General features: G+C 58.1%; 1 protein-coding gene across 4 annotated transcripts; it reads left to right on the forward strand.

Moving 5' to 3' along the window:
- The first annotated feature begins 354 nt into the window (after positions 1-354).
- Positions 355-27855, forward strand: SGTA (small glutamine rich tetratricopeptide repeat containing alpha). Of its 4 annotated transcripts, XM_033195502.1 has the most exons (13): positions 355-508; positions 12568-12690; positions 14011-14117; positions 14477-14561; positions 16384-16483; positions 18579-18683; positions 19781-19919; positions 21244-21306; positions 23429-23466; positions 24883-24972; positions 25200-25318; positions 25372-25394; positions 26659-27855. In XM_033195502.1, the coding sequence occupies exons 2-11, from the start codon at positions 12591-12593 to the stop codon at positions 25312-25314; spliced, it is 942 nt and encodes a 313-aa protein (XP_033051393.1). In that variant the 5' UTR covers positions 355-508; positions 12568-12590; the 3' UTR covers positions 25315-25318; positions 25372-25394; positions 26659-27855. The 4 variants fall into 4 exon arrangements, with proteins under 4 accessions (XP_033051393.1, XP_033051390.1, XP_033051392.1 ...); XM_033195499.1 differs by lacking the exon at positions 25372-25394 and having other exon boundaries at positions 25200-25320; XM_033195501.1 differs by lacking the exons at positions 355-508; positions 25372-25394 and adding an exon at positions 11435-11566 and having other exon boundaries at positions 25200-25320.

Below are 27855 nucleotides of genomic sequence, written 5' to 3' on the forward strand. Positions count from 1 at the left end.
ATTCTCACAAGCGTCTCATAAACTGACTGCATGAAAGAATGCATTTGTGGGTGAGTAGATGGGTGGGTGAATAAATGAACAAAGATAGCGAGCGGACAACACTGACTCCCATTCATTGCGCGGCTGTGACGCTCTGGAGTCCAGGTGGCCAAACGCGGCTGCACCACGTGGCCGGCCCAGCACCACGTGGTCGGCTCGGGGAACCGGCTGGAGTCAGCCACTGTTCCACCGTGCACCGCTTCATTCCCGCTGTAGAGGGCAAACTAGCCCCGACTTCCGGCCTCCATTAAGTCGTAGAGGTCAGTTGCCCTAACGACCAGCTGGTTCCCGCCTCTACGTTGCGTCACTTCCTTCCACGCCCACCTCGATCATTAACGCGCCTGTGCAGAAGGGAAGCGACCGGGGGCGCCCTTTTTCTGCGCAGGCGTTGCGCCCGGGGGCCGGGGCCGGGCGGCTCCGCCGTGCGCAAGCGCAACCGTCGGTGGGTCGGGGATCGGTCGCCTGAGAGGTGAGTGAGGGGCACTGTACTGAGCCTGGCGGGTGTGGGGTCTGCGACTCGGGGCTCACGGGGCCCCAGAGCCCGTAAGAGGTTGGGGATCGTGAGGCCAGGGTCAGCGCGACGCGCGGGGTCCTGTGAGTAGGCGGAGCGGAGGGGAAACTGAGGCCGGGCGGCATCGGGCAGGCCCTTCGAGCCCTGATCTCCCTTCCCCGGGCCCCAGGTCCTGGAAATGCTGGTCCGCGGGCTGGTGGCGAGGACGGCGGGAGGGGAAGGCTCCCCGCATGTAGTGAGCGCTCGCTGGGTGTTCGCTGCAGTTCCGCTCTTATTAACTGCCTGGAAACGTCGTCCCTGTGACTCGGGGACCCCCGTTTGTGGGGACTGAAGTCGGGGCTCTGGTCCCAGCGCCGCCAGTCCCTACCTGGGTGAGCTTGCCCAGCCTCTTGGCTTCTCGGAGCCTCAGTTTTCCCCTCTGTAAAACGGGCGTTGTCAGAAGTCCCTGCCTGGGAGAATGAGAGCCGCAGGGTCCAGCGGAATCTAAGAACTCGAAAGAATTAGCAGCCGTTCATCTTATTTCATGTTTAGAGTCTTCTGCTGCATATCGTGCTAGAGGTGGGGGAAATCTGGGATTCAGAACCAGCCCACCACCACCACCCACCCGCTGTGTAAACCTGGATGAGTCGCCTTCTCTCTCTGAGCAAACCTTCTTTCGTAAACGAGTTGTAAAAGCAGATGTCTCGGAGGGTCATTATGAGGATAAACCCACATTCAATTATTTGATCAGGTGGCCTGGAACTTGATAAGAGAGAGCTGGCTTGAGAACGGCTGCTTTTGTTATTAGGTGCCAGAAAATTGCAGTGCAGTGCGCCTCTCAGAGGTTGGATCATTGTCCCATTTACTTTTGTTTCTGTCTCTGATTATTCGTTCTCTCTGCCTTTTCCCTCCCTTGACCAGTGGTTCTCAACCAGGAACAATTCTGTGCCCCAGAGATTCTTGGTGACATTTGTGCTTTTCATGATTCGGTGGACCCCCTGGTTTGGAGTCAGCGGAGGCCAGGGTTGCTGACTCCAACAGTGCCCTGCAGTGCCCAGGACGGCCCCACCCCAGAAAATGATCCAGCTTTGAATGTCAATAACGCTTTAAAAACCCTACCGTACGGGTGGATCACCTGAGGTCAGGAGTTCGAGACCAGCCTGACCCAACGTGGTGAAACCCCGTCTCTCCTGAAAATACAAAAATTAGCCGGGCATGGTGGCGTGCACCTGTAATCCCAGCTACTCAGGAGGCTGAGGCAGAAGAATCCCTTGAACCCAGGAGGCAGAGGTTGCAGAGACCCAAGATCATGCCACTGTGCTCCAGCCTGGGTGACAGAGCGAGACCCTGTCAAAAAAAAAAAAAAACAAAACCTACCCTAGATCAGTGAGTCTTCACCAGCATGGGCAGCTGGGAGTGTGTGGGCCGGGGAAATGGTATACAAAGTTTTGTGTGTGCACCCAATTTTGTGCGGCGAGAAGTGGGTACTTTGGAGTTTAGCTTCTCAAGTGAGACTGCCTGGGTTCAGAACGCCTCATTTTCATCCTCATAGCTGGGTGGTCTTGGGTGGTCCCCATCTTTCCAAGCCTCAGTTTTTCTTCTGTGGAATGGGGATTATAAAAGTAACCACCTCAGGTGTGTGAGGATTCCACCGGGCAAAGTATCAGCTAACTGACCAGAAGGCCAAATCCACCTCTGGCCTGTTTTTGGGAATGAAGGTTTGTGGGAACACAGCCACACTCCTTGGTTTACACGTTACCTGTGGTTGATTTCGAGCTAAGAGGGCACAGTTGAACAGTTGCCATAGGGAACTTAACGCCTGCCGAGCTGAAGACAATCTGGCCCTTTTCAGAAAAACCTTTGCTGACCCCTAAAATAAGCTATCGCATGTACAGCACTTAGCTGGGTGCCTGGAAAGCTGTAAGCGTGCCAAGGATTTGAGCTGAGGTTTATAATTAAATCTTCCTAGAAGGGTGAATGATTCCAAATGGGGGTGAGCTCTGCCCCAGATTGGAGGATCCTTGAGAGCTGTAGTCTTACTCAATTCTATTGGTTTTTTTTTTTGCCAAGACCCAACAGTGGCCCTGGTAGGAAGTGCTCGGTACAGGCTGAAGGTATAAAAGGGGTGGTTTGAGATAGAGTCTTGCTCTGTCGCCCAGGCTGGAGTGTAGTGACGCAATCTCCGCTCACTGCAGCCTCAACCTCCTGGGCTCAGGCCCTCCTACTTCAGCCTCTTGAGTAGCTGGGACTACACGTATGCACTACCACACCCGGCTAATTTTTGTATTTTGTTGTTTTAGAGATAAGATTTCACCGTGTTGCCCAGGCTGGTCTCAAACTCCTGGGTTCGAGCGATCCTCCACCTGAGCCTCCAGAGTTCTGTGATTACAGGCGCGCCTCACTGCATCTGACCCGCCTTCTCTTTTACTGAGGTGGAAACAGAGACCCAGAGAGAAATGGCCTCCCCGAGGAACTTGACCACGTGTCTGTGAATATTTCAACCATCGAAGGCTTTCCTGAGTCCATAGGGTTTAGACGCTGCCAGATGCTGGCGTTCAAAGGGAAGATGAGTCTGTCAAGAGGTAGAAAGCCTCGTAAGAGATGCTGGGCCAGAGATGGAGTTTGCAGGAATACTAGATTCTCTCCTAGAGTTGGGCAGGAGAGGTGAGCACTTGAGTTTGAGTGGCACATACAGCGTTTGGTGTAGGCCCCACAGGTGACCCCCAGCTGGTGAGGGGGCCTCCTATGCACACTCCTGGGGTTCCAGGGAGCAGTTGAGGGCTTTTATGTGTACAGTGACCTCCTGGTGGCATTTTAGAAGAAAGTGGACTTCGATGTGGGGAGTGGGGAGGGGACTGAGCTAGAACTCGGGTGTCCTGAGGGGGAGTGAGGAGCAGGGCACCTGGCTTTCCTGCCCTGCCGTTGGTGAGAAGCAGTGTGGATTTGGGATGGAGGTGGGCAGAGTGTTCACAGAAGGCGGTGGGCAAGAGCGGGCGCTTCCTACTGGGGTGTAAGGAGGTAAGACGACCTCAGTTTACGAGGATGTTCTATTTTTTTCCATTGAATGATCCATTCTGGGCAGGGAAATAAGGAAGAGAGGTGGTTGTGAGTTTTTTGTTTGGTTTTAGAGACAAGGTCTCACTTTGTCACCCGGTCTGGAGTGCAGAGCCCAGTCACAGCTCACTGCAGCCTCCAGCTCCTGGGCTCAAAACGATCCTCTCGCCTCAGCCTCTCAAGTAGCTGGGACTACTGATGTGTGCCGCCACGTCAGGCTAATTTTTTTTTTTTTTTTTTTTGGTGGAGTCTCTTTTGTAGGGTCTCACTATACCCTGTATAATAGCCCAAACTGGTCTCGAACACCTGGACTCGAGCAATTCTCTCGCCTCAGCCTCCCAAGTGCTGGGATTACAGGCGTGAGCCCCTGCCCCTGACCGAGGGGTCTGTGTTTTGATGTTGTTTTCATTTTAGTGATGAAATGAAAAGGTGGGATGTGGAGTCCTTGGCTCAGAGCCGAAAGGGACACTGAAGCACTGAAGCCCCCAACACTGGAGCTGGCGCCACCCCCACGGGCCAGCACTCCCCCCACCCTCACTTGTGCGGCCTCTGCCTTGAGACCAGGCCTCGGCCGTGGCTCCTGAGCACCCATAAAGCCCTCGCTGTTGGGAGACACAGCAGGCCTTCTCTGAGAATGCTGTCCGCAGCCAAACCCTCCAAGCTGTGGTTGTTCCAGAGACAGCGAGTGCCAAATGGCAGTTGAGGAAAATGCCGTCCTCATGCTTGCTGGACCTCCCTCCAAAGAGCAGAAAGCTTTCTGACGGGAAAGCCTGGCTGCTGAAGCAGGTTTGAGAACCGTTTGATGATGTCCGCCACCTTGGGGATGGCAGAGAAGCCACAGGTCCTAGCACCACCGGCCTGTGTCACGTGCAGGGCGGGGCCCGTGCTTACCTTAGGTGAGCTGTCCTCCACCACGGACCCGCGGTTCTGAAACTCAGAATACCCTGCACACAGAAGGTTTCAGAAAGTTCACAGCAAAGTCATCTGGCCAGAAAAAGCGGACCTGTGCTGACTTCCAGCCTTTCTTCTTCCCACTTAGTGGCCGCCGTGGTTTACAGCTGGGGGCGGTTTGGCAGTGTCTGGGGATGTGTGTGGTCGTCTCACCTGGAGAGTGTTTCAGGCGTGCGGTGGGGGGAGCCAGGGGTGCCGCTCAGCCCCCTGCCGTGCGCAGGACAGAATCATCCACCCAAGATGCCCACGGTGCCACGGGACAGACACCTGCGTTTATTATTCGGGAAAAAAATTGAGCCTGCTCCCTGCTCACACTAGACACCAGAAGAAACTTCCGACGGGGCAGAGGGTGGGAATCGGGGTCCCCAGGTCCTCGGGTTCGCCGCCTCGCTCCCTGTCCATTTAGCGTGTAGATTTATCTTTTGTTGTGTTTTGTTTTGTTAGAGACAGGGTCTCACTTTGTTGCCCAAGTTGCTCTCGAACTCCTGGGCTCAAGCAACCCTCCACAGTTTGTGCATTTCAATGGGTGCAGCCTCCTGGGACCTTGGTAGAGCAAATGATCATGGGACGCAGAGTCTCCTGGCGATCAGTGGCATCCCCTAGCCCAGGGAGTCTGAGCTGGGGCACTTCTGCTCAGCTGTGCCCCAGGCTAACAGGGAGGGGGCAGGGTGGAGACCACGAGGATAAGAGGTTCTCTGGGGCATGGAGGGTGTTCCAGGAGGGGAAACAGCACGTGCAAAGGCCCTGGGGTACAGAGGCCGTGGCGGGACCGGGAGAGAGGAGTGTGACTCACTGAGGATCACTTTTTCCACCCTCTGAACCCTCAGTGGATCCCTAGCCACCCGCCACCCCGTCCAGTCCTCACACCTCAGTCTAAGAGAGAAGGAAACAGGTACACCAGAGATGAGATTTCTTGGTTTATTCTGTGTTAGTCGCCGGTGAAGGAGCGTACTTCCCCCTACACACACACCCCCAGCGTGGATCGTGCTAGGCCCTGCATGCCTGGAATGCTAAGCCGCGTTCCAGCTGTCACTGGTATGATCTGGCGTGTGCCACCTGTCTGGGCCTGTCACCCCTTCTGTAAGAGGGGACTGTGACCCCCGCCTTCTAGGTTTATGGGGGTACTCAGCTAGGTCTGGCTTCTATTTTTTTTTTTTTTTTTTTTTGAGATGATATCTCGCTCTGTCTCCCAGGCTGGAGTGCAGTGGTGCGATCTCAGCTCACTACGATCTCCACCCCCCATGTTCAAATGACTCTCCTGCCCCAGCCTCCCAAGTAACTGGGATTACAGGCACCCGCCACCACGCCCAGCTAATTTTTGTATTTTTAGTAGAAGCCAGTCTGGTCACGAACTCCTGACCGTCTCAGCCTCCCAAAGTGCTGGGATTATAGGCCTGAGCCACCGCGCCTGCCTCAAGTCTTGTTTCTGCTGCTTGCTGTTGCCTCTTTCAAATCTGAAGTCACCAAGTGAGGTGTGTTTGCGTGGGGATCCTGACCTGAGGCCGCCTGTTACAGAATCCTTTCCAGTGAAACCTCTGAAAAGGTGTTGCCACCATTCTTAGCTAAAGACAACTGGCTGGGTGGCACCGTCGTCTCAAAGACCCCAGACTTTGAAAAGAAACTGTTATTTTTTTTTCAGGCAGGGTCTTGCTGTCTTTCCCAGGCTGGAGTGCAGGGGTGCTCACTGCAGCACGGACCTCCTGGGCTCAAGCGATCCTCCTGCCTCAGCCCCTCAAGCAGCTAGGGCTAGAGATGTGTGCCACCACACCCAGCTAATTTTTTAATGTTTTGCAGAGCTGGGTTCTCCCTGTGTTGCCCAGGCTGCTCTTGAATTCCTGTGCTCAAGTGATCCTCCCACTTTGGCCTCCCAAAGTGCTGCTGGGATCACAGGTGTGAGCCGCTGTGCCTGGTCTTTCTGTTTGTTTTTTTTTTTTGAGATTGAGTTTCGCTCTTATTGCCCAGACTGGAGTGCAATGGCGAGATTTCGGCGCACTGCAACCTCCACCTCCCAGGTTCAAGCGATTCTCCTGCCTCACCCTCCCAAGTAGCTGGGATTACAGGCATGTGCCACTACGACTGGCTATTTTTTGGAGACTGGGTTTCACCACGTTGGCCAGGCTGGTCTCGAACTCCTGACCTCAGGTGATCCGCTCGCCTTGGCCTCCCAAAGTGCTGGGATTACAAGTGTGAGCCACCGTGCCCAACCAGTCTTTCTTTTTTTTTTGAGACGGAATTTTGCTCTGTCACCCAGGCTGGAGTGCAGTGGCTCTATCTCAGCTCACTGCAGCCTCCACCTCCCGGGTTCAAGCGATTCTCCCGCCTCAGCCTCCTGAGTAGCTGGGATTACAGGTGTGTGCCACCATGATTGGCTAATTTTGTTTGTATTTTTAGTAGAGACGGGGTTTCACCACGTTGGTCTCGAACTCCTGACCTCAGGTGATCCACCTGCCTCAGCCTCCAAAAGTGCTGGAATTACAGACGTGAGCCACCGTGCCTGGCCAAGAATTCCCATCTTAATCAGTTATAAATGCACAGTTCAGTGGCTTTAAGCACATCCACACGGCTGTGCAGCCATCGCCACCATCACCTCTAGGAGTTTCTCATCTCCCCAGGCTGAAACTGTCCCCACGAAACATTCACTCCCCATGCCCTCCCCAGCCCCTGGCACCCCCAATTCTACTTTTGGTCTCTGTGAGTCCAGTGACTCTGGGACCGCCTAGGAGGGGAGTCGCACGGGATTTGTCGCTCTCTGGCTTATTTCACTGAGCCTGACATCCTCAGGGTCCGCCCTCGTAGCCTGGTCCGGATTTCCTTTTTGTGGCTGCAGAGTATTCCGTCGTGTGGATAGACCACATCGTGTTGATCCACTCACCTGTCCATGGACACTTGGGCTGTCTGCTTTTGGCTGTTGTAATGCTGCTGTCAAAACATGCGGTAAAAAAAAACAAAAAAAATTCCGTAAACCAAAAATCTTAACCTTTTGGGTGGCATGTGTCTTGTTTTCCTTGGGTTCGGGGGTCAGGAGACCTGACTGGTTTGCTCTCTGAGCCCTGTCGGCCAGGGCGGATGACGTCAGCTCTTGTGGTTTCACTTACTGGTGGTGGTTGACCTCCGTGGGCCTTGATGTGTCGCACATGAGATCTTCGGATTCCGGGACTGGCTGCCCGCCAGGCTCTAGACCGTCCTGATCTCAGACCTCAGAGTTTCGGGCTCTCCCCTGTGTCCTGAGATGGGGGTGGAAAACTCATTACCGTCCCCCAGGAGCTTTCCGGAAGACCGCAACTCCCCAACACAAAACATAGCTCTTGCAGATTTCTCCTCCTTTAAAACATTGAGCTGCGACTACCACACCACGAAATTCAGTGGCTTTTGGTGCCTTCGCGGGGTTGCGTAGCCATCACCGCTCTCTGGTTCCAGACCTGTCTCATCGCCCCAAAAGGAAGCAAGGAAGCTCCGTCCCCACCAGCTGTCACTTGCCTTCCCCTCCCCAAGCCCCGGCACCCACACATCTCCTTCCTGTCTCTGGATGGGCCTGTCCTGGACATGTTATTGAAATGGAGTCAGGGAGTCACACCCTGTGTGTGCTTTGTGTCTGGCTTCTTTTGCTCTCTGGTTTTTTTTTTAAACGATTGCTGATGGATGTTGCTTTCCCTGAAAGGGAAACAAAACTGGGCACACCGGGGACTGCGCGTGTGCAGCGGCATGGACGTCCACGTCGCCGGCGTCGTCCGAGTCTGACGCCAGCCACTGTGTAAAGCCCGGTGGGCCAATGCTTTGCTTGTCTCTGGCGCGTGGTGGGTTATGCGGTCAGGCGGCCCACACCTCGTCTTCTGGGGTAGTGGCTGTTTAACTCATGTAGAGGTATTTTAGCGGAACCAAGACACTGAACACCTCTGATCTTGAGTGTGGGGTCAGGTCAGGTGCCTGCCGGGCATGGATCCTGCTGTGCCTGTGGCTCCAGTGGCCTCGAGTGAACACCTCCATCCCCAGTCCTGCCGCATAGGTCACCGCGCCGAGGTTGTGAGAGGGTGCACCCACAGGCTCTTCACGTCCTCCTCTTCTAGTCCAGTGTCTCTCCCACTGGGAACTGTGGACATTGGGCGATCGTGTCAGTTTGCTGGGGCCGCCGTGACAGAGTGCTATAGACCAGGCAGCTGAAACAGAGTTCATCGTCTCTCGGTCCTGGAGGCCAGAAGTCCATGATCAGGGTGCCGACGGGGCTCGTTCCTTGTGAGGATGTGAGGGCGATCTGGTGTCCCTGCCGTGTGGCCGTGTCACCGCATCTCTGCCCTTGGAGTCTCTGCTGTGTATCGCCCTCTGCCCTCTGTGTCCCTGGCGTGTGGCCGCGTCACCCCATCTCTGCCTTCACGTCCACACGGTGTTCCCCCTGTGTGTGTGTGTCTGCATCCAAATGCCCCCTTTTTATAAGGACATTAGTTATTGCCCTAGGGACCTGCCGTACTCTGATATGACGTCATCTTACCGAATTCTATCTGCCAAGATCTTACTTCCAGGTGAGGTCACATTCCGAGGTTCTGGCAGTTAGGACTTCAGTGTATGGATCTGGGGGACACGGTTCAGCGCATGACAGTATTCAGCCCCTGGAGCCACTTGTCAGCGCAGCTGTGCGCAGAGGGTCCCTGGGGCCTGGCTGGGGAGTGGGACTTGGAGGCAGACCCCGGCTGTGCTGTTCTCGTGCTGTGCTGGCTCAGAAGGAGGAGCTGCGGCCTCCTGGGTGCTGGGTCAGAGTTTCCTTGTAGGCGTTTGTGGCTTTAGTCACTTTTCGGAGAGCAGAGAAGAATAAGAAATTATCCAGAGGCAGCCGTCACCGTGCAGGATTCCGTCAGGCCTAGCGCTTCCTTGTCCATCCCGAGGCTGGTGGCCTCTCGGCCAGGCTCTGTCTGACCCAACCTGAATCCCAGTGTCTGATCTCAAACCTGTGCTTCTCCTCACGGCGGTTCCCCTGCTCCGGAGGCCTCAGGCCTGCCTCTCCCTTGCCTCATGCGTCTTGGCACACAGAGCACAGCTAAAAATATGGTCCACTACGCACAGGCTGGGCCAGGCCCCAGGAGGAAGGCCGGTGGCACACAGCCCCGCCACCCTGTGTGTTGGCCGGCGAGGGACACAGACAGGGAAGACCCAGCCGCTTGGAGACACCAGAGGCCCTCACAGGGAGTGGATTCCAGGGAAGGCGGCCGCCCAGCCCAGCCTGGAAGGAGCCGGTGGAGGAGGGAGGCCCGGCTAAGGGAACCTCATCGCCAGAACAGAGGATGGGAGTCCCTTCCCGCAGCGGGAGTGCAGAGGATGGGGGTCCTATCCCATGCCCAGGGCCTCCCCGAGGGCTGCCCCTACACGCACCAGCACCAGAGCAGCCCCTCTCCATGCCTGTCTCCGGCCTCAGAGCAGGTTCTCCAAATGCTCCCAGTGAAGCTCCCAGTGAAACTGTGCAGCCGGGCAGCATTTCTGGAATAGCCTCAGCCTGTGTTGATCTGGACACAGCGGGGGCACGGGCACCCGTCCACCTGCCTGCCTGTGTCGGGGTGTTCACTCAGCATTGTGCACGCCTGGTCTCGTACCCCTCCCCACATGCACCCCTGATCCCCACATGCGCCCGTGATGAGGAGGTGCTGTCGCCATCCATGGGGGACAGAGGAGGAAACTGAGGCTCAGCAGAGTTAAGTCGCTTCCCGTAGGTCACCACCAAAAACAGCCAACCGAGGTCTGTGCCGCGAGACTCACCCCGAGGAATCGTGATTTTTTTTTTTTTTTTTTTTTTTAGATGGAGTCTCACTATGTTGCCAGGCTGCAGTGCAGTGGCACGATCTCGGCTCCCTGCAACCTCCAACTCCCTGATTCAAGTGATTCTCCTGCCTCAGCCTCCCGAGTAGCTGGGATTACAGGCATGTGCCACCATGCCCAGCTAATTTTTGTATTTTTAGTAGAGGTGGGGTTTTACCATGTAAGCCAGGATGGTCTCGATCTCCTGACCTCGTGATCCACCCACCTCGGCCTCCCAAAGTGCTGGGATCACAGGCGTGAGCCACCGCGCCCGGCAGAAGCATGTTATTAACAACAGACACCACAGGGCGCCAAGCGCTGGGCTGACAGCTTCCAGGTTATTTTTTGCCCTGACCCCTGACAGCAGCCACAGTGGGGCTCCCCATTTTACAGACATGGAGGTGGAGGCTCAGGCTGAACAACCCGTCCGAGCTCACAGGCTTTGCAGGCCACGGTCCGGGACCCAAACCGCCTGGCCTCTCCCTCACAACCCAGCTGGCTTATAACAACCAAGATTGATTTCCCTCGCAGCTCTGGAGGCCAGAAGTCTGAGATGAAGGTGCGGGCCGGGCCACGTTCCCTCTGAAGGTCCCGAGGGAGGCTCCGTCCTGCCTCTTCCAGCTGCTGGGGCCTGGCGAGCCCTGCCTTTCTTCACGTAACCACGTCGCCTCAGCCTCTGCTCTATCTGCATGTGGCTGTCTCCGTGTGGCCGTGTTTAGTCCCTGCATTAGGGCCACCACAGCGACCTCATCTCCACTTGCTTCCATCTACAAAGACACAAACAAGGTCCCGAGCTCGGTCCCAGGAGGACGTGACTAGGGGAACACTGTTCAGCCCAGAACTTGGCTGCTCCGGCGGCGGCTGCTGCTTCTCCGCGCAGCTTGTTCCATCCAAATGTTTAGAGTCACCGTGGCCGGCCTGCAGGGTAAATGGAGGCACGGTGAGGCCGAGCCTGCCCGAGGTGGTGGCACAAGGCAGCCGGCCAGCCTGCCCTGGGGGAAGCTCACGCAGCTCGTGGCGGGACTTCCTGCTCAGCGCCGTGAAGGTCACTGCAGCTGAGGCCCCTCCAAGTTGGCCCAGCCACCCAGGAAACCTGCGTGAAAGGTCTTGTACTAAAAAAAGACGTGTCCGTAGACTACAGCTCCAGATTCCAGAACAGCCTCCCCCGATGTCACCATCTGGCGCCCTTTAGAACTTTGGCAGGAAACTGCAGGGACCACAGACATGAGCAGAAGCAGCTGTCAAGTCCTGGGAGTGAGGAACAAGACAGGGTGTCCGAGGGGGGACCAAGCGGGTGTCTGAGGGGGGGACCAGGCGGGTGTCCGAGGGGGGACCAGGCGGGTGTCGGGGGGGACCAGGCGGGTGTCGGGGGGGACCAGGCGGGTGTCCGGGGGGGACCAGGCGGGTGTCGGGGGGGACCAGGCGGGTGTCCGAGGGGGGACCAGGCGGTTGTCCGAGGGGGGACCAGGCGGGTGTCCGAGAGGGGACCAGGAGGGTGTCCGAGGGGGGACCAGGTGGGTGTCCGAGGGGGGACCAGGTGGGTGTCCGAGGGGGGACCAGGTGGGTGTCGGGGGGGAAACGAGATGGGTTTCCTGGGGAACCAGACGGGGGTCTGAGGTGGAACAAGGTGGCAGGCCTCCGAGGAGGAATGAGACGGGTCCCCAGGAAGTCCCTGGGGGGAGTCGTGCAAGTCCTGTGAAACAGTGAGGCCAGGGCAGGCCCACCTGGCCCCGTTGGGTGGCTAAGAAATGCTTGCTGACGTGCCACAAAAGAGGTAAATTGAGGAAAGGGGCAGTGGCTCTGGCTCAGGACAAGGTTTCTCCCTCTCAGCACCGTGGACATTGGGGCTGGGTCGTTCTCTGGAGTGGAGCTGTCCTGAGCACTGCAGGGTGCTGGGCAGCATCCCTGGCCCCCACCCACCTCATGCCAGAAGCCGCGGCGGAGGGGACCTCCGTGGGGCCTCAGAAGCAGCCTCGGAGCACTCAGGAGGCCCTGGGAGCAGGCGTGTTCTCTAGGGCAGCCCCTGCTTGCTTGCTGGCCTCACACTTTCTGGCTGTGCGCATGGCCGGATTGGTGGGGTCCGGGCCTCAGGCCATCATCTGTGAAGTGCGCGTATGAAGGCCTTCTACCTTGGCCGCCCTGGAGCTGAGATCAGCCAGCACCCTTAAAGTGAGGCCCAGCGAGTTAGGGGCAGGCCTGGGCACCTGGAGTGGGGAGTGTGAGGGGTCCTGATGGAGGTTTTCCTGCACCCCCAGGTATTACCTCTTCTGGGCTCAAGATGGACAACAAGAAGCGCCTGGCCTACGCCATCATCCAGTTCCTGCACGATCAGCTCCGGCACGGGGGCCTCTCGCCAGACGCTCAGGAGAGCTTGGAAGGTAGGTGGGTGCCCGCCACCTCCCCTCTCCTTCCCTGGGCGGTGGCCGGCACAGTCGCCTAGTGTAGACACCTGGTGTGTAGACGGCTGGTCCCCCACCTGGCTTCTTGGGGGAGGAAGCTGAGCCCAGAGAGGGCTGGGGCCTGCCCAGGGCCACACAGCCCCCACCCACGGGAGCCAGGGCCGAGCTGAGCCCCCGCCTGCCACTGCATAGTGCCACCGCCGCGAGCTGAGCCCCCGCCTGCCACTGCATAGTGCCACCGCCGCTTGCTGCCTTCAGGCTGAGCTGTCTTCCGGTGGCTTTTTTCCATCTCCCCGTCTTCCACCAAGGTGTGGTTCCAGAATGTTCTCAGCACCCAGTGTGTCGCCATCGGTCACGGGAAAACAGCTCTCCTAGTGCCGGCCCCACCCCAGAGTTGCAGACCCGTTGGCGTCCTACATGGCCTGTCCAGGCCCCAGGCGCCACGGTCTCCTGTCTGGTCTTGCTCGCACTTCTGCGACACCTGGATCCGAGGCTCGGGGGGAAAGGAGGGCTCGGGGAGGCACCCTCGTGTGGCCGGCAGGTTCTGCTCTAGGTCCTCCTTCCCCACCTGTGCCTTGCTCACCTGTGTCCCCAGGCCTGCCAGGCCTTTGGAGCATGGACGCCCACTGACAGCTGTAGGGATGTGCCTGGGATCCTGGACACAGTGCTGGGCAGGAAGTGGCCGACCCCTACTTCTGACCTGGGTTAGGACCCTGGGTCCACACGAGGAGGAGGCCAGGGCTAGTGTTGTCTGGCTTGGTGGGAGGGCCCCCTGGGTGCTGAGTCTGTTGGGTGGGCCAGCGGAGAGACGGGCCCTGTGGCTGTTTCCAGTCCTGCTATCAGTGGTCCTGCCCTGGTACAAACCCAGTCACACAGGACTTGACTGGTGGCTGGCTTCAAGCGCCTGACTCAGGCCAGGCGCCCTTGGAGGTGCAGCAGCATCCAGGGCACCTCCCCACCCGACGTGGCCCTGCTGGTGGGGCTGAGCCCCCACGACGCCGCAGCTGGGCAGCCCCAGCATTGGGACCCCACAGAGGCCTGAGGTCACCACCTGGGCCCCACTCTGCCATGGCCTCCCCTGCTCTCAGGCGCACAGGGTGTCTCTGTCCGGCTTTTCTTTTTGGGAAGGAGGAGGGTCCGCTGTCCCAGCCCAGGGCACAGGCGGCGGCCCCCGTGTTCCAGGGTCCTTGGGAACGAACACACTTGGGGAGTTGTGGGCACCACCCCCACCCTCTAGACCCGGAAACGTAAGCTCGGGGCTGCGTGCAGCACGTGGGACCACCTCTGTCCCCACTCCAGTCGCCATCCAGTGCCTGGAGACCGCATTTGGCGTGACGGTGGAAGACAGCGACCTCGCGCTCCCTCAGACTCTGCCAGAGATATTTGAAGCGGCTGCCACGGGCAAGGTGAGCCTCAAGGGTTCCCCAGCCACCGCCCCCAAAATAAGAACAGCAGCAGCAGGCAGCGCTGGCGACCCCGGGAGCCCAGCTTGCATCGTCCCCCAGGCACTCTGCCCACATCCTCTCCTGGACAGGGGACGTGGCTGCAGGAGCACTCGGCCCTCCTCCCCCATTGGCGGGTCCTGAGACGCATAGTGCTGCGGTCACTTGCCCAGGGCCACATGATGGGGGGCCAGGAACCCCCTGCAGAGCCCCCGAGTCCCTTGGGGCTTGGCGGCCCTCTCTGGGGTCCCGAAGGAAGCTGAGGCTGGAGGGTGCCGGCTTGGGAGGAGAAGACAGCGAACCACCTTTGCTTTCGGGTCCAGGAGGTGCCGCAGGACCTGAGGAGCCCTGCACGAACCCCACCTTCTGAGGAGGACTCAGCAGAGGCAGAGCGCCTCAAAACCGAAGGTAAGAGAGGACCCTCCACCCCCCACAGACGCCTTGCCCCACCTGGACTCCAGGGCTGTGGGACCCTCACAGAGGCTGGCTGGTCCCGGGAGCCCAGGGAGCTGAAGGAAGTGCCCTGATGACCAGCACGCTGGCTTGTGGGGACGGGGACAGAAGGGGGACTGGCGAGGGCACAGGTGCAAAGGAACTTGACCTTCAGGCATGGCACGGCTGGTGGGGATGTCGGGGGCGCGGCCCCTGCGGAAGACTGGCTGGTGGCCCCCAAAAGTTACACAGCCTCCATGAGGCCTGGCGGTTCCACCCCAGATACTAAATATGTGCCCAAGAGAGTTGGCCACATGTCCACCAAAAACCCAGACATAAATGTTCACAGCAGCTGTATTCACAAGAGTCAAAAAGCAAGAACAAAAAAAGCCAGGCGTGGTGGCTCATGCCTGGAATCCCAGCACTTTGGGAGGCCGAGGCGGGTGGATCACGAGGTCAGGAGTTCAAGACTAGCCTGGCCAACATGGTGAAACCCTGTCTCTACTAAAGATGCAAAAACATTAGCCAGGCGCAGTGGCGGGCACCTGGAATCCCAACTACTTAGGAGGCTGAGGCAGGAGAGTTGCTTGAACCTGGGAGGCGGAGGTTGCAGTGAGTCCAGATGGCGCCATTGCACTCCAGCCTGGGTGACAAGAGTGAAACTCCGTCTCAAAAAAAAAAAAAAAAAAGAAATACTAAAAAAAAAATAAAAAGAAACAAAACCAGCTCAAATGCCTGTCCGCCTGTCCACAACAAATGGTCAGCACAGTGTGGCCTGTCCACACGGTGGAATGTGGACGGGTGAAGCTCTGACCCAGGCCCCAGCGCAGAGGCACCATGAGGACATCACGCTCAGGGAGAGACGCCAGACACAAAAGGACACACAGCGTGTGATCCCATTTCTTTCTTTCTTTCTTTTTGAGACCGAGTGTCTCTCTGTTGCCCAGGCTGGAGTGCAATGGTACGATCTCGGCTCACCACAACCTCTGACTCTCTGGTTCAAGTGATTCTCCTGCCTCAGCCTCCCGAGTAGCTGGGACTACAGACGCCTGCCACCAAGCCTGGCTAATTTTTCTGTTTTTAGTAGAGACGGGTTTCACCATGTTGGCCAGGATGGTCTCGATCTCCTGATCTTGCGATCCACCTGCCTTGGCCTCCCAAAGTGCTGGGATTACAGGCTTGAGCCACCGCGCCTGGCCCTCTATTTTTAAAGCGTCAGCTTTGTGGCCTGTAAATGATATCTCAGTAAAACTGTTTAAGGAAACATGCTGGAGCCCGTCTTCCCCCAGCACCCTCCTGAGTTGGGATCTCAGGGGCGGGAGCGGGTTTCTGTCTTCAGAGCTCTCAGTTGGTTCTAGGACAGCAGCCGGGCTTTTTACTGTCCTGCCAGCTGGGACCCATGCCTTAGATGGAAGCCACATTGCCTATGACATTAGAAGGTATCACGGGAGTTTTCTAAAATACAGGCCTCCGCTTGGGCTCTTTCCAAAAGAAATAGCGAAAGGGACAGTTTCGATCCCTGGGCCGATGAGCTGTATTAACAGTTCTGTTCCCAGGGGTCACCATCCGGGCAGCGATAGCCACCATCGCCAGGCCAGGCCCTGCCGCCCCCACCTCCATCCCCCTTAGTGGGTGTAGAGATGACCGTTTGCGATTAGCGAACCCCCCACAGAGGCAGACGCCTCCTGAGCCCGCGGCTGTGTTGAGCCCTAGATGCTCAGAAGAGCCCAGTGTGGCGCCGAGAGCCCCCTCGGGTCTGTTCGGACGCCCGGGCCAGTGTCTCCCCTTCTCCCTGTAGGAAACGAGCAGATGAAAGTGGAGAACTTTGAAGCTGCCGTGCATTTCTACGGAAAAGCCATCGAGCTCAACCCAGCCAACGCCGTCTATTTCTGCAACAGGTACCAGCTCGGGGCCTGCCCAGGGCAGGGGCGGCCGTGTGTGGGGGCGTCCTCCGGGATACGTGGCAGGGACCTGAGATGAGAGAGGCCTCTGCGCTCTAGATAAGGGATCCATTCACTGGCGGTCCCAGACCAGGAGCAAGCATCAGGCGGCCAGCAAGGGGGTCAGGGAGCGTTGATGCTGACGTTAAAATCAGGTGGCTTGGCCAGCACTCTGGGAGGCCACGGGGGGAAGATCACTTGAGGCTGGGAGTTGGGGGCCAGCCTGGGCAACATATCAAGATCCCTGTCTCTACAGAAAACGTAAAAATGAGTCTGGGGGCCAGGCGTGGTGGCTTACGCCTGTAATTCCAGCACTTTGGGAGGCCAAGGCGGGTGGATTACTTGAGATCGAGAGTTTGAGACCAGCCTGTCCAACATGGTGAAACCATGTCTTTACTCAAAATACAAAATTAGCCGGGCGTGGTGATATGTGCCTGTAATCCCAGCTACTTGAGAGGCTGAGGTATGAGAATGACTTGAACCTAGGAGGCAGAGGTTGCAGTGAGCCAAGATCGCGCCACTGCGCTCCATCCTGGAGACTGTCTCCAAAAAAACCACCCCCCAAAAAAATTAGCTGGACGTGGTGGCGCATGCCTGTAATCCCAACTGACTGAGGCAGGAGAATCACTTGAACCCGGGAGGCGGAGCTTGCAGTGAGCTGAGATCATGTCACTGCACTCCAGCCTGGGCAGCAGAGCAAAACCCTGTTTCAAAAATAAGTACATACGTACGTACATACACACACACATATGTACACACACACGTACATACGTACATGCATACATAAAAAAGTACACGCATACATACATGCAAAATCAGGTGTCACGGCGTTCCACGTGGATGTCAAGCCAAGAAAATAATCCAGCATGTGGAGTGTTGAGTTTTTTTTTTTTTTTTGAGACGGAGTCTCGCTCTGTCACCTGGACTGGAGTGCAGTGGCCGGATCTCAGCTCACTGCAAGCTCCGCCTCCCGGGTTTACGCCATTCTCCTGCCTCAGCCTCCCGAGTAGCTGGGGCCAGCCACCTCGCCCGGCTAGCTTTTTGTATTTTTTTAGTAGAGACGGGGTTTCACCGTGTTAGCCAGGATGGTCTCGAACTCCTGACCTCGTGATCCGCCCGTCTCGGCCTCCCAAAGTGCTGGGATTACAGGCTTGAGCCACCGCGCCCGGCCGAGGGTTGAGTTTTTTTTGAACGTGTGGTCTGGGATATGCTTTAGGCTTGCAGAACAGTTGCAGAGGGAGTGCAGAGTCCCTGGCCGCTTGTCACGGGGTAGTTTATTCTCCACTTAAGCTTCTCCGTACTTTGAAAAAGTCGTAAAGAGAAACACTAAACACGAAAATGGTGAAGACAATTCAGATGCTGTAAGCCAAGAGCTTTGAGCTTTGACATTGGTCTGAGTTCTTTTTTTGCTGATATGTAACTAATTTGTCCACGAAACTTGGGTGTAAAAGTTCCCACACTCATTGCTCTTGTGCAGCCATGGATTGGAACAGTTTTTGCAAATAAAATTCAGAGTCGCAGTCCCGAGTGGCTATTGGTGCTTTGAGCATGCATCTGTCTAAGAGCATCTCAGTGGCTACACCTCTCAGCTTTCCCCGTCAGCCCTATTTTTTTTTTTTCTTTTTTTTTGAGACGGAGTCTCGCTCTGTCGCCCAGGCTGGAGTGCAGTGGCGCGATCTCGGCTCACTGCAAGCTCCGCCTCCCAGGTTTTACGCCATTCTCCTGCCTCAGCCTCCCGAGTAGCTGGGACTACAAGCGCCCGCCACCTCGCCCGGCTAGTTTTTTGTATTTTTTAGTAGAGACGGGGTTTCACCGTGTTAGCCAGGATGGTCTGGATCTCCTGACCTCGTGATCCACCCGTCTCGGCCTCCCAAAGTGCTGAGATTACAGGCTTGAGCCACCGCGCCCGGCCAGCCCTATTTTAACAGAGGGGGGAAACTGAGGCCATTCCTGCAGGAAGCTGAAGAGGAACGCAGCTCTCAGGCTCCCCTCCAGGGCTGCCCACTGGGCTCAGAGCCGCCAGTGAGGGACCTGCCCTGCCTTTCTTCCACAGAGCCGCGGCCTATAGCAAACTCGGCAACTATACAGGCGCGGTGCAGGACTGTGAGCGGGCCATCTGCATCGACCCCGCCTACAGCAAGGCCTACGGCAGGATGGGGTGAGTACCTGTCTGCAGCCACATCTTTCCAGTCTCTCGGGGCTCCTCCTCTCCTGCTCCTGCTTCCTTTCTTGTGTGGCTTTTCCCCCACCCACAACCGATTCTCCCACCGCGGTTCAGTTCAGCTCTGACACTAGCCATTCGGAGCCAACATAGCCCCTACAGGTCACAGGCTCAGCCCCACAGACGCCCTGCATCACGTGCCACTCGGAGATCCCCGGGCCCCTTGCTTGTCCCGACTGGCTGTCCACTGAGGTTCCCGTGGCCCCTACTCAGGCTCCGTTATTGCTGGGGCGGCTCACAGAGCTCAGGGAAGCACCTGGTTTGTGATGAAGGACACAGGAGGGGTCTGAGGGCGAGGCCAGGAGGGTCCCCGGGGCAGAAGCCTGTGCCCTGTCAGCTGGTGCCACCCTCCCAGCACGAGAGTTCATTCGCCGGCTTCTCTGAACGCCCTTGCTCAAAGTTGGTGGGATCGAGTCTCCCCGGGGAGGCTGCGGAGGGGCCTGTTCACCTGCCCGGTCTCCCCAGGCCCCGCCTCCTCTGGGGAGGGGCATGTTCACCTGCCCGGTCTCCCCAGGCCCCGCCTCCTCTGCGGAGGGGCCTGTTCACCTGCCTGGTCTCCCCAGGCCCCGCCTCCTCCTGGGCTCTCTAGGGGCCCCAAGTCACCTCAGTAGTGAAGACTCAGGTGGGGGTCAGGGGCTGCTTGTGGACGACAGGAGACATCTCTGTCACTGAGTTCCAAGGGTCCTCGATGCCCTGTGCCAGAAAGCGGGGCCAAGACCACATCCACGCATTTCCTGTGACCCTGAGCCGGCCGGCTCCCTCCTCTCAGCCTGCTCTGGGCTTTGAGGCCTCGTGTGCGGCCCCATGGGGACGCCAGTTCTTGTGCGGCAGTGGTGTTCTCATGTCTGTCTCCCTTGGTCCCGCCCCTGGGCCCCTAGAAAGCCAGGTTTGTCTCCACCCAGCTGACAGTGGGCAGGGGGTGCCACCATCCGAGGCGGTTTGGGGATTGCTGGGACCACTGGGGACGAGGGCTTGGGCAGGGCCTCCTGGAGCTGGGCAGACGGGAACAGGCCGTGCCTGGTGCTGTCCTCCAGCCTGGCGCTCTCCAGCCTGAACAAGCACGTGGAGGCTGTGGCCTACTACAAGAAGGCCCTGGAGCTGGACCCTGACAACGAGACGTACAAGTCCAACCTCAAGATAGCGGAGCTGAAGCTGCGGGAGGCCCCCAGCCCCGTGAGTGCAGCGGGGCGAGTGGCTCCAGAACGTGGAGTGGGGCTGACTGTGCAGGTGGGGGACAGGGCCTCGGGCGCACCAGCGGCGCTTGGCCTAACCTGGGTGTCGTGAAGGTCCGGGGTCTGTTTTGGTCGGTGGTGAGATGCACAGGCGTAGAAGTGACTGTCGTGAGGAGGAGGTTCATGCCCCAGACCCCTGGAACCAGTAGGCCGGCTGCAGGCCTGCGAGGGGAGGCGGAGGGAGGGGCACAGACAGGACGCTCGATGTGGGTTTTGCGGCGGGGCCAGGTGAGGAGGCTTAGGGTTGGCGGGTTGGAGCCCTCTCATTAGACCCAGGCCTGAGGGCTGCCACTGGTTGCCTGGTTCCTGGCCTGGGGGTGAGTGGGGCAGGTGCATTGTGGCCCTGGGTGATGGGGGAGGTGCTGAGGGTGTGGGTTCTGGGTTGGTTTGTATTTCAAAGGTGCATTTCTAGGTGAGTCATTTGCTGTCTCTGGGAATTGGCTACTCTAGGAGGGGGCGGCTCTGCCAGGCCAGCAAGGCCCCAAGGTATCAAAGTGGCAGAATACAGGAAATAAACACAGGATAATAGACTGTGCCATCCCCGGCCTGTGGAGTTGTGCGGGAGATAAACACGGGATGAGAGACCGTTTCCCCCGGCGGTCGGGCTGTGCGAGGGATAAACACGGGATGAGAGACCGTGTCCCCCGGCGGCGGGCTGTGCGAGGGATAAACACGGGGTGAGAGACCGTGTCCCCCGGCGGTCGGGCTGTGCGAGGGATAAACACGGGGTGAGAGACCGTGTCCCCCGGCGGTCGGGCTGTGCGAGGGATAAACACGGGGTGAGAGACCGTGTCCCCCGGCGGTCGGGCTGTGCGAGGGATAAACACGGGGTGAGAGACCGTGTCCCCCGGCGGTCGGCTGTGCGAGGGATAAACACGAAATGAGAGACTGTGTCCCCCGGCGGTCAGGCTGTGCGAGGGATAAACACGGGGTGAGAGACTGTGTCCCCCGGCGGTCGGCTGTGCGAGGGATAAACACGGGATGAGAGACCGTGTCCCCCGGCGGTCGGCTGTGCGAGGGATAAACACGGGATGAGAGACTGTGTCCCCGGGCGGTTGGGCTGTGCGGGAGATAAACACGGGATAGAATGTTCCACCCCGGGCGGTGGGGCTGTGCTTCGTGCTGCCTGCCTCAAAGCACCCTCTGGCCGCAGGGTTGATTGAATGTCTGAGCCCGTGGGGGGCCGTTGTTTCTGGGTTCCAGGGAGCTTATTCATCGTGGCCTCTGGTCCAGGCCGCACTAACCAGGGCTGTTCTCATCCTCAGACGGGAGGCGTGGGCAGCTTCGACATCGCCGGCCTGCTGAACAACCCTGGCTTCATGAGCATGGTAAGGGCTCGCCCCTCCTCCCTGTCCATGGTATCTGTGCCACGCCCCAGGCCTGCATCTTCTGTGTCACCGCTGCTGGCCAGGGCTTCCTTGCCTCGGCACTGCTGGCGTCTGGGACCAGATGGTTCTTGTCTGTGGGGCCATCCCGGGCACCGCGGGGCACTGGCAGCATCCCTGGCCTCACCCACCCCATGTCAGAAGCACCCCCACCCTCAGCTTTGACGATCAAAGGTGTCCCCGATGTTGATGTCCCAAGCAAGACGCATCAGTAGTGAGCACTGAAAACTGCATCCTGGCTCTCCTGGCGGAATAGCCTGGGGAGGTCACACCCCTACCCCACCCGGCGTGGGCGCCTCCTCGCAGTGCAGAGACACTGATCACAATATAGCCATGTCTGCCTGCAAGGGAAGCAGATATGGTTCAGGCAAGGGAAGCAGAGCGCCGGGCGCCCTGGGCACAGGTGGACCTCCCAATGCCCGGGCACTCATTCTTCCAGAGGGATGGTCTTTGGCAGGGATGGTCTTTGGCAGGGTCTTTGGCAGGGATCCCTTGACTGGGATCCTTAGAGAGCCACCCACCCACACACGCATGTTTATTTCCTGGGAGGTCTGTGTGCCCTGGGACCACTCTGCAGGCTCCATGGCCTCAGGGTGCAGGGACTTGCCTAAGGCTGTTAGGGGGAGAAAAGCCCTCAGCCTCACTGGCCGTCAGAAAAATGACCCAGCTGCGCCAGGAGCCCTGCCTGGGCCGTGCCATTCGCAGAGGCCACACCTCTTACTGTTACCCTCGGCCGCTGGCCAGGCCGCCAGGGGATGTGTGCTCCCTCACCATGGACGGAGGGTGAGCGGGCCCCAGCCCTCCACGGGGCCTCTCAGCCTGGCCATGGCACAGACTCCTTTTCCCTTTAGACATCTGAGGTTGGCAGAATAAGGCCCACCACTGGGTTCTGTTAATAAAGTTTTTTTTTTTTTGAGATGGAGTCTCGCTCTCTTGCGTCTCCCAGGTTCGAGCGATTCTCCTGCCTCAGCCTCCTGAGTAGTAGCTGGGATTACAGGTGTCCACCACCACACCCAACTAATTTTGGTATTTTTTAGTAGAAATGGGGTTTCACCATGTTAGCCAGGCTGGTCTCGAACTCCTGACCTTGTGATCTGCCCACCTCGGCTCCCCAAAGTGCTGGGATTACAGGTGTGAGCCACTGTGCCTGACCAATAAAGTTTTATTGACACACAGCCATGCCCATTCATACTTCTAGTGTCAGTGGTGGCTTTTATGATACAGCGGCAGAGCTGAGTAGTGGGATCAGGCACCCCAAGTCTGGAAAGGCTGAGAGTATTTACACACTGGCCCTTTACACAGAGTTTGCCACACCTCTGAGCCACCTGTTTTCAACAGGTCCAAAGGAATAATCCCAAGTGGAAAGTGAACATGAGAAAGTGCCCAGTACAGTGCTATTTCTTTCTTTCTTTTTTTTTTTCTTTTTACTTCTTTTTTGAGACGGAGTCTTGCTCTGTCACCCAGGCTGGAGTGCAGTGGTACGATCTCGGCTCACTGCAAGCTCCGCCTCCCAGATTCAGGCAATTTTCCTGCCTCAGCCCACCGAGTAGCCGGGATTACAGGTGCGCACCACCACACCCGGCTAATTTCATATTTTTAGTAGAGATGGGGTTTCACCATGTTGGTTAGGCTGGTCTCGAACTCCTGACCTCAAGCGATCTGCCTGCCTCAGCCTCCCAAAGTGCTGGGATTCCAGACGTGAGCCCCCACGCCCGGCCACAGTGCTGTTGATTGATAGAACAAAACTGGAACCAAATCTGCTGAAGTAGACACAGCAGCTAAAAGAACGAAACACATCCACACGGCGAAACCGTGCAGCCAGTGAGAGAACGCTGCTAAAGCAGGAACCCAAAACAGGATTTAAGTCAGAATGTGGAGGTCACAGCTCGTGGGTGGGGGGACGAGAATGTAGGGAAAAGGGTATGAAAGACCAGATGCCCGGCTCTTACTGTTCGCTGGCGTGCTGGCGCCAGGGGTCGAGGCTGGTGAAGATGGAAAGTGTCTGATGAAGGAGGGTGATGTGCCTGGACCTTTCTCTTCCTGACAAATTTGTTCTGTTCTTCAGGCTTCAAACCTAATGAACAACCCCCAGATTCAGCAGCTGTAAGTGACAGCCGGGCTCCTCCGCGTCGTGTTGTGGTTACGTTTCCTTCTGCTGTGGGAAAATTCACCTGACATAAAACTAGCCACTTTAAAGCACACAACTTAATGGCGTTACGTACATTCACACTGTCATGCAGCTGTCACCACCACTGAGCGCCAGCCCATCTTCCTCACCCCCGAAAGAAGCCCCTTCCCATCACCTGTCACTCCCCAACCCTCTCCCGTCCCTCCCCTGACGGCCCCGCACCCCCTTCCTGTCTCTGTGGCTGGGCCTGTCCTGGACATTTCACAGAAACAGGATGACACACTGCGTGGTCTTTTGTGTCTGACGTCTCTCACTGAGCGTGACGTCCTCCAGGTGCATCTGCGCGGGGGCCTGGGTCAGGGCCTCGCTCCTTTTCGTGGCCAAGTAATATTCCATTGTAGATGGACCACGCTGTGCTGATCCACACATCTATCCGTGGACATTTGGGCTGTTTTTACCTTTTGTCTGTTGTGGGCGGTGCTGCTTGAGCATGGGTGTGCAAGCATCTGTGTGAATCCTGTTCTTTTCTCTTGTGTGTAAACCTCTGAGTGCAGTTGCTGGCTCATGTGGTAACTCCCCAGTGAACTCTGTGCTTACTGGGGAACTGCTCACCTGTTTTCATGGTGAAATCTTTTTTTTTTTTTTTGAAACGGAGTCTCACTCTGTCACCCAGGCTTGAGTGCAGTGGCACCATCTTGGCTCATTGCAACCTCTGCCTCCCGGGATCAAGTGGGTCTCCTGTCTCAGTTTCCCGAGTAGCTGGAATTACAGGCGCCCGCCACCACGCCTGGCTAATTTTTGCATTTTTAGTAGAGATGGGGGTTTCACCATGTTGGCCAGGCTGGTCTTGAACTCCTGACCTCAGGTGATCCATCCACCTCGGCCTCCCAAAGTACAGGGATGACAGGTGTGAGCCACTGTGGCTGGCCCATGGTCAAATCTAAAAGCATAGTTTCCCAGCCACAGCACCGTGGCCATTTGGGCTGGACCAGTTTCTGGAGCGGGGCCGTCCTGGGCACTGCAGGGTCCTAGCAGCGTCTCTAGCCTCCACCCAGTCCATGTCAGGAGCCCCCTCCCGCCCCGTCTTGGCATAACCCGATCATGGCTGTTGAAAATGTTGGCTGCCACTGCAGGGGTCCTCTGGGGGCAGGATCACCCCCTGGCTGAGCACCATGGTCTTTAGGCCAAAGAAGGAAGGGTGTCCGGGAAAGCGGGTGAGACTCACAGGGTGGGTTTGGGCCCAGGAGGCCCGCCGGGTGGTGAGAGAGAATCCTCTCCCGCGGGGGAAGGTGAAGGGCTGAGAGGGATTCTCTCCCGGGCCACTGCGAGGGGCTGCGGTGGGGATGGCGGTCGGGCTGTCCCGGCGGCGAGTCACGCGCTCTGTCCTGCAGCATGTCCGGCATGATTTCGGGTGGCAACAACCCCTTGGGAACTCCCGGCACCAGCCCCTCGCAGAGCGACCTGGCCAGCCTCATCCAGGCGTGAGTGGACCTGCCTCGAGAAGGACATGGGTGGCGGGCGGGGCTCGCAGGTGGAAGGGAAGGAGGAGAGCGGAAGTGTTGCATTCCCTGCTCCGAAGGGTCTGGCATCCTCTGGCGAGGGGTCAGACCTGTCTTCGGGGCGGAGGGCCTGAGGGGTCAGCTGGGGATGGACGGAGGCAGCAGGCAGGTTCCTGGCCCCGACTGAGCGCCGTGCACCCTCCCCGCAGGGGTCAGCAGTTTGCCCAGCAGATGCAGCAGCAGAACCCAGATTTGATAGAGCAGCTCAGGAGCCAGATCCGGAGTCGGACGCCCAGCGCCAGCAACGACGACCAGCAGGAGTGACGCCGTGTGAGTGCCCGGGGCCGGGGGGCTGGGAGGGCGACCAGCAGGAGTGACGCTGCTACTAGCAGGAGTGACGCCGCGTGAGCGCCCGGGGGCTGGGGGGGCGGTCAGCAGGAGTGACGCCGCATGAGTGCCCAGCGGTGAGGGCAGCCAGCTGCAGAGCCTGTCTGGACACTGGACAGTGAGTCCTGGGTGCATCCAGCTCAGAAGATCGCCCTGAACCACCGAGGCAGGCGGGGGCATCTCTGGGCATTGGGCCCCTTTCCAGGTGGCCACCAAGTCCTGCTCCCCACTCCTGTTTCCCATCTGTGGATCAGGGCTGGGTGGAGATGAGGGGGAAGCCACGGCTTCCCAGAAGGGCTGGCGTCTGGGGTCTGGGTGGGGATTAGGGGAGGGGCTGGTGTCTGGGCTGGCTTGGTTTCCTTCCCCAGGGCCCCTGAGTTCAGTCCTGCCCGTCTCCAGCAGACACCGGCTCCCTGGGGGCGGGAGGCTCCGGGCCTCCCAGGAGGTGTTTTCATTCTGCTCTGACGTGGCCTCTTGATTTTGTCATCGTCCCCTCCTCATACACACACTCTTTCATTTTTAAACCGTAATTACTGTAGACAAATTTGAAGGACAAAGATGTTCAAAAGCAGCAAGAACAATCTTAATCTTTTTTTTTTTTTGAGAACATCCTGCTCTGTCACCCCGGCTGGAGGGCAGTGGTACAGTCACATCTCACTGCAGCCTCAACCTCGTGGGCTCAAGTGTCCCACCTCAGCCTCCCAAGTAGCTGGAACTCCAGGCGCATGCTGCTGCGCCTGGCTGATTTTTGTATTTTCTTTAGAGATAGGATCTCACTATGTTGCCCAGTGGCCTCAACTCCTGGGCTCAAGCGATCCTCCCGCCTCAGCCTCCCAGAGTGCTGAGATTACAAGTGTGAGCCCTGCATTCAGCCCAGCCTTAATCTTTTCACCCAGAGCAACCAACATGAATATTTCGGCCGCCTTTTCTTCCAGTCTTTCCTTTTTTTTTTTTTTTAAATAAGCTTTTATTTTTCCTTTTTTTTTTTTAATAGTTGAGGTGGATTTTTTACCAAGGTAACCTCATACACAAAGTACCACCACACTGTAGACCCTTCTAGGTCATGACGATGTCCCCTGTGCCACCAGCCACACATGGCCCCGAGTGTCTGGAACGCTTCTGGCGTGGCTGTGGCGCTGACGTTCACTGAGATAGCCGCTGTGGCCCCGGCTGCTGGCAGTAAGGACCGTCCCCTCTGGGCCTCTCCTGCTGCCTGGAGCCCACAGTCCAGCCTCGGTCCCCGCCCGCGCTCTGACTGCCTTCACGTCTGTCCCCCTCCAGCCGCTCCCGGTGCGATCGCGTCCTTCCCCGGCTGACTGGAAGCCTTCTGGTTGTCTGCCATTTCCTCCTGTTGGACTGCCCGAGAGAGGGGAAGAGAGAGACCTCGGACCTGCATGTCAAGATGGATTTTCCCCTTTTATCTCTGTCCTCCTCCACTCCCTTTTTGTAACTCCCTGACAGCCCCCAAACCCTTCTTGAACTGAGAGCCAGCAAGCTGAGCGCAGACCAGCAGCGACCTCCCTTCCAGCCCCAAGAAAGCTCAGTCACCTGAGTGTTTTCTAGAATCCTGGGGGACTCCCGGGCCGCTCTCGGAGAAGCGACCGGTTTCACGTTCAGCCGTGTGGCTTCCAAAGCCTTTTACAGCCCCCGCCCCCCATCCCGTGGTCTGTCTGCAAGAACTCTCCCGTCCGTGAGAAGCCGCTTTCCGAGTCGACCTCCCGGCCACCCTGGCCCCGCGCCTGCTCAGAAGAGCTCACTGCCAGCCGCGGCCTGCGCGCCATGGGCCATGTGTGTTTGCATGAGGAACTCTTTAGTGGCAGACACCTCAGAGACGGCTGTGGTCATCCCCGGCCTCTGCAGCCCAGGAGCTGTCCTGGGTGCATAGGACCAGTTTCTGTGACTTTTCTCCAGTTGGGCGTGTTGACAGACGCGTTTCCCTCCTCCCAGCCTCATTTTCTGGTCCTCGTGACTGAGAACCAGGGCGACATCATGACCTTCTGTCCCGGCCGCCTTAGCCCCGGGCACAGGGAAGGCAGCTGGGCCGTTTCTGTCTGTCCCGTGCTGCTGTCCTTCTGTCCTGGGTGTTTCATGGACCCAGGGACCCCCCAGGAAGCTTACCCCTCCTGTTCTGGGTGGAGGCCACGGGGCACCTCAGGTGCCACCCACCTTGGCCCTAAAACAGCCACCAGGAAAGCAGCCAGATAGCCGGACAGCAGGGGCCCTTTCTCAGTTCCTGAGGCCTGGGGGTGGCAGGTGAGCCCATGCGCCGTGGTCCCGGCCGCAGGGTTGTCAGTCAGAGCGTCCTGGGGCTGCCTGGCTCTTGGCCGTCTGTGAGGTAGGCGCAGTACCGTGTGTCGTAGGTAACAGTAGGAACGGGAGCCGCCGCCCTGCGGCCCCTCACGGTGGTGAGGTGTGTGCCGAGCCCACCCGGGGTGCAGGGCGTGACGTGTGAGGAATAAATAGGCATTGTGACCTCTG

Source organism: Trachypithecus francoisi, unplaced genomic scaffold, assembly GCF_009764315.1.
Source record: "Trachypithecus francoisi isolate TF-2019V2 unplaced genomic scaffold, Tfra_2.0 Lachesis_group5, whole genome shotgun sequence".
Lineage (NCBI taxonomy): Eukaryota > Metazoa > Chordata > Mammalia > Primates > Cercopithecidae > Trachypithecus > Trachypithecus francoisi.